Consider the following 6,000-nt stretch of genomic DNA (forward strand, 5'->3'; position numbering starts at 1 on the left):
CCTACTAATTTATTCTTATAAATCTGAGCATTCTGAGGCTCAATGAATGTAAACTGGCCTGGCTATTATGTTATATGTGTATTATGTATGTATGTATGTATGCATGTATTCAGTTATTCATTCCTTTATAGTAATTGATTTGCAGTCCAATGCCAGATTGCAATAATTGTCCAGATAATTCAGGTCAAAGGAAGTTATATCATTTGGTCTCAGTATCCCTCCCTTCTCTGGGATATTTCAAATACTAAAGTGGATTTTGGAGCCTACTGATTCCAATGGTCCATCTGTTGGTATGATGATAACTTGACCCTTTTCATCCTATGTAATTCTTCTATGTGGGTCTTTTATGGATCTGTCTGAGGAGAGCCACCTGTTGTACTTGATGCCTTCTTCTACTTCTGGGAGACTCCCTGCCTTAACCCCTATAATTCAGGCATCAATCAACATGACATAATAAGGAAAGTCTGGCATCTGAGTCAGAGAACTGAAGTTTGGATCTTAGCACTCCTCATTACTGGTGGAATGTGTGACCTTAGACAGGTCATAACTTTTCTGGGCTTCAGTTTTCTTTTTCACTTGTGAAATGAAGAAGTTGATCTTGATAATGCTAAAAATTGACCTTTGTAATAGTTTATAGAAGATTAAAAAATACAAAGAAATAATATCAGGATAGTGATCTGTCTTAAGACCATTTCTATATGAGCTTTATTGTAAAAAAAAAATCAGGAAAATGAAAATAAAATGAAGAACTCAGTTTTTTCTAGGGCATTCATGTTTGTAAAGTTGTTCTCTCAGGTTCTTTCCAACTCTAAATCTATGACTCTAAGTTAGGGAAAGACCAGGAACCATTGCGATAAGACTGTAAAATCCTGTGCCTTCTCGAAGGACCTTGACTTGCTGATTTATTATATTATCATAGCCCAGTGAAGCAGTTCTGTAGAGGTGGTTATAATCATGGAAGTAGAGGGGCAGTTTTGGAGAAATGATTTAAAGGCACCTTGATTGAGATATCCAAAGCCAGAGTGCAATTAAACCTAGAGTTTGGGGAGAAGAGAAAGAAATTGAAGTGAAACTTGATGTGAGCACAGATGCTGTGTCTAAGGGAACTTTTTTGTTGAAGCCCTTTAGGAAAGGCCACACTTACCCTATCATTGAACAAGCTAGCTATCCACACTGATTTAAATGGCGTTAAGATGACTTGCTCTCTGTCATTCATTCCTAATATTTAGTCAGGACTGATTTCATCTTTACCTTAAAGTTTTTCTGCAAGTTAAAATGAAAACATTTAGACATAACCGTTGGCCTTACCAGTTCACTAATGTCTTAGTGTGAATGAGTTCCTAGAGTGGGAGAGATCTAGAAGACAGGTCCTTGTACTTGGGGTAGGCCCCCAGGCAGGGTTTACAAGAGCACTTGGAGAGAAACCACTGGGTGTGTAGTGCCCCCCCAAAAAAATTTGCAAGATCACAGATCCAATGAAGAATTAAAGTCTCAAAACACATAGCTTCATACTGTCCTTTCCTAATGGGGTCTTTGATGGCAAAGGGGATGGAAACTTCAGAAGGGCACTTGATTGGAGAGTAGGGCTGAGGGGGACGGGGGTAGTACATTCCATTGAGTCAGAGACATTGGGCAGACCAGAAGGGATCTTGGTAGTCACCTGGTATTATTCCAGATGAGACCCAGAGAGAGCATAGGTATAGATCATAGCTGTAGATCCAGCAGGAATGACAGAGGCCATCTAGTCCAACCCCCTTGTTTTTCAGATGATGAAACTGAAGGCTAGTGAAGTGACTTACTCAGGGTCACAGAGATAGTCAGTAGCAGGGCTAGGATTTGAATCTAACCCCTCTCATTCTAAATCCATTTTTCCCATTTTTTACCAAACTGTTACCTTTTAATACTGAAATAATAAAAAGGGAAGGTATAGTAGGAAATGTATAGAAGACAGACATCTGCCTCACAGCCTGGCCTGGAGCCAGTCCCGCCTGCTATGGATTAATCAGACAGTTACTATGGTGGGAGATCTAAAGGGATTGTACCATTTAAAATGCCCTGATAATTTTATTCCCACTAATATTTGTTGATGGGCAGGATAAAATATTCATGGTAATTGAAGCTTAGTGCTTTAGGGATTGGGACATAAAATGATGTTCTATGGAGCCCATATGATTCTATCCTCTTCCCTTTCATCTTCGTATAATTTTATAAGCACATTACAAGGTTTTTGCCCCAATTAATCTGCCTATGGCTATTCAGTTCAGCTTCTTCTCATGGTCATTTCCACAAGAATGAATCTAAAATTTCTTTCCAGTGCTTTCATTAGGGAAGAGTTTTGGTCTTAAAATATAGCGAACTTGGGATCATCAGCAGGCTGAACAAGGTCCTTAGTTCGAGGATTGTCTGGACTCTCTGCTTCTCCCTCATGCCGGCTGATTAAAGCTCTTCCATTCCTTGTTAGCCCACCAGACAATAGGCAGGGCAGGACTGCTCTGGGGAAAGTTTGGAAGGGAGGTGAGAGCAGGGCTGGCAGGAGGATTTCCCATTTCTCTGTGGATTGCACTCCTTTATTCATTCATCCATTCTGCTCCTCATCAGGGGGAGTTCCCCACCAAGATCAGATCATAAGCCTAAGCCCCCTTCCTTCAACCTGCAAATAAAAAATGGTGCCGCTCATAAAAACTTTATCTGTTCAGACAGTGGAGAGGTGACCAGGTCAGACTTCCTGGAGGAGGTGATATTTGAACTGGTCTTTGAATCCCACATAATTTAGAAATATATCCCCATTGATAAATATAACAGACCCAGGCAGAAAGACCAGTAAACACAAAACATATGAACTTAAGATTAAGAGCTTAAAGGGACCCTTTAGAAAATTGAATTAACCCACTAATTTTACAGACAAGGAAACTTGAGGCCCAGATAGCAGCATTAATTTAAAACTGTAATGAACCTTAGATGGCATCTTATACAAAACTCTTATTTTACGTTTGAGGAAACTGAGACCCACATAGAGTAAGAAACATGCCTAAGGCAGCACAAGTAATAAGTGTCAGAGCTAAGGCTTGATTTCACCCAGGCTGGTTGGCATAGTGGGTTGGCCTTGTGAAATAAGTCTAGAAAGGCAAGTCTTATTTATGACTTTGGCAGCTGAGTCCTGGCTAGCCTATGTGGGATAGGGGTGGTGGTGTAAGAAGGGAGGGGGCCTCAAGACAGTTTGAGAGCACTGCATTGTTTTTGCTGTGTGACAGTAGCTCTGCTGGAGGGTCTTTTAGTAATTAAATCACTGTGCATTTATTTCAGAGAAGCCTGGGACGCGGGAGCCTGGGGACTTGCCCCATTTCTGCAATAGAATATTCTGTAAGTAGAAGAGCATTTATTGTGTTTGTATACTTGTTCTTAAAGTAAGGATTGTGTAGCCCTTGTGTACAATTCATCACTGGAATGTTTCTCCATAGTTTTTATATTCTGGACAAAACCAACACAAAGAACAGACAGCTCCAGGACATTTGACACACACTGATGGCCAATTGTTTTCATCTCCTTGGCTCATATTTTCACAAACAGACAGATTTTGAAGTCAGGAGGACAAGAGTCACCCAATTTCTTAACTCCAAAGTATGGTATCCTGGACCTTTCGCAGCAATCGCAGGCATAGCCCACCTGCTGCTATGGTTAATAGATGAACCCAGCCTTCTCTAAAAGCACTTTCCTCCTTCCCTTAACCCCAATTTCAAGGAGAAATTGAGACATCTTCTGCTCACCTCCTTCTGCAGCATCCTTCTGACCTAAGTAGAGGAGGAAACCTGCTCAAAGTCCATTAACAGAATTACCTAGAAATAGAGCAGAGAGAATTGGAGTTTTGCTTACAGGTTATAGTATTCTGAATGTGGTGATTAAAATCTAATAATATTACTAATAATAACAGTAATAACAATATTTATATGGTACTTTTAGGTTTGTAAAGTGCCTCACGTGATTTTTAGTCATTCTGTGAGTTCAAAGATCCCTAGTTAGAAGCATCTTTAAGGCCCCACTTTATGTTTATTAGAGAGACAGGATAGGGAGAATGATGGGAGCTGAACAGGAACCCCTGATCCTCTTGCTTCCTCTCGGGCACTTGATGTAGTTATAGGTTGTACCCGGCAAGAACCAAGAAAGTATGGCTTAAAGTTGTAGGAACAGAGAGGTTAAGGGACTTGGCCCAGGTCTCAGAGGTAATAGGTAGTGGAGCTGGGATATGAACTCAATTAACAAGAACTTCTCAAGCAGCAATTATGTGTCAAGCATTGTGCTCCTTGCTGGAGATACCAAAATAAAAATGTAAAGTTTCCTGCCATCAAGGAGCTTACAGTCTCCAAGAGGAGACAGCTTGTGCACATATAAGGCTATATAAAATAGACACAAGGTAACTTTGGGAAAAACACTAGCTCAAGCAGAATAGAAAATGATCAGTCAGTCAGTAGTCTGTCAATAAATAAATATCTGTAAATGAATATTTAGTAAGTACCTAGTATATTTAGTATATGCCAGTCACTATGCTAAGTATCAGGTAGACAAATAGCAAAAAGAAGGACATCTCCTGCCCTCATTGTGCTTACAATCTAAGGTGATAACACACAAAAGGCAGCTGGAAAGAAGAGTGGGAGGGGAACTTCCTTGGGGGCATGATGGAGAAACCCAAAAGAAGGTATCAGGGTGAGAAATGAAGAGATGGTTGACTGGGCACCTTCCTTAAATGGAGGTTTGGGGAGAGGCTCTGTGCTTTCTCTAATCAGAGAGGTTCTGGGACCAGATGGTGCTGAAGAAGTGTAAGTACCAGGGCTGTTGGGATGTCACAGGAGGAGGCAGATGTTCCTGTAGACATAGTGCCCAAGTCTAAAGGAGTTCAGCTGGGTGCGAGATGGGGGAGAAGGCTTCTCCATTTACCACTTGAAATTGGGTTTCCAAGAACCAGAGAGGGAGGTTGGGAGGAAGGGTGTCCCAGACATGGAGGAGGACCTGTGCAGGGTCAGAGATCGGAGATGGAATGTCATGAGGAAATGAGAGGAAAAGGGACACACTTGTGTCCTTTAACTCCAAGCTCAGAGCTGTTCTCTTCCTCCCCACCCTCCCTGCCCCAGTCTGTGTGTTATGGTAGAAAGAAAACTGGATGGATTCAGTCAGACAGCTTGGGTTCTAAATTGGGTTTGACCATTTTGCTATATGATGAACTGTGGGCATCACCTCACCTCTCTGGGCCTCAGTTTCCTCAATTTCAAAAGTAAAATAGTTGGGTTAAATGGCCCCTAGCACTCCCATCAGCCCGAAATCTGTAATTTGGGGATCCCTTCCAACTCTGAGAATCTGCGATTCTGTGTTGGGCAGAGCTGGCAAGGCAGGAGAGAACTGGACCTGGGGGCTGGGGAGGACACAAGGGTCTCCTTGTCCCTTTCCATTAAGTGCATGTCCATTTGTTGTGGCTGTTGTTGTTTTATGCAGAGATGCTGAGCAGGTATTCTACTGTAGGCAGTTAAGTTATTTGTACAGTGCCTTGAGCTCTTTGAATAAAAAGTGCTTTAAAAACCTCATAAAGTTTTCTTGTGTTCCCTCTGTGTTCAGGCCCTCATATGAGGTGCCAGGGGGATGTTAAATCACTTCAAGTAGAGAACAGAGTCCCTGCCCTTAAGGGATAGTGCATGCCCTTCACTGACTTCCTTTGGGCCACATGTTAGATGGTGCCTCCCTTCTCAGCATCTCCTGAAAAATACAACTGTCCACTTCCTTAGTGGAAGAAATTGAGGGCTCCCCTGCATGAAATATAATTGAATGGTAAATACTTTATTCTTGCTATGTTCATTTTTGTTTAAATCTCCCTTTTGTGTCTCTTCCTTCCCTTCCCTTCCCTTCCCTTCCCTTCCCTTCCCTTTCCCCACCCCCCCCCACCCCCCCCCCCCCTCCCCTCGTCTCTCCCGCTCGTGCCCGTCCCCCGCTCACTCCGTTCACTACCAGCACCCACTG

General features: G+C 42.3%; 1 protein-coding gene and 1 long non-coding RNA gene across 15 annotated transcripts in view; one reads left to right on the forward strand and one right to left on the reverse strand.

Moving 5' to 3' along the window:
• The window catches only part of RBMS3 (RNA binding motif single stranded interacting protein 3), a 1,480,592-nt gene that overhangs the window by 529,122 nt on the left and 945,470 nt on the right, over nucleotides 1-6,000 (forward strand). For 13 of the 14 annotated variants that reach the window (XM_069088563.1, XM_069088548.1, XM_069088550.1 and 10 more), the window contains one exon: nucleotides 3,304-3,360. The exons of the other annotated variant lie outside the window; for it this stretch is intronic. In XM_069088563.1, coding sequence (XP_068944664.1) covers nucleotides 3,304-3,360 — 57 coding nt within the window. The remainder of the gene's footprint in view (nucleotides 1-3,303; nucleotides 3,361-6,000) is intronic. 14 annotated transcript variants of the gene reach the window in all.
• LOC138161711 (uncharacterized) overlaps nucleotides 701-6,000 on the reverse strand; it is an 11,676-nt gene continuing 6,376 nt past the window's right edge. Inside the window, exons 2-3 of the long non-coding RNA XR_011168444.1 lie at nucleotides 3,765-3,833; nucleotides 701-1,034 (exon numbers count right to left, since the gene is read on the reverse strand). This is a non-coding gene — a long non-coding RNA (uncharacterized lncRNA). The remainder of the gene's footprint in view (nucleotides 1,035-3,764; nucleotides 3,834-6,000) is intronic.

Source organism: Petaurus breviceps, unplaced genomic scaffold (assembly GCF_028583685.1).
Source record: "Petaurus breviceps papuanus isolate PSGF00001 unplaced genomic scaffold, PetGlider_PUasm1.0 185, whole genome shotgun sequence".
In the NCBI taxonomy this organism is placed as follows: domain Eukaryota; kingdom Metazoa; phylum Chordata; class Mammalia; order Diprotodontia; family Petauridae; genus Petaurus; species Petaurus breviceps.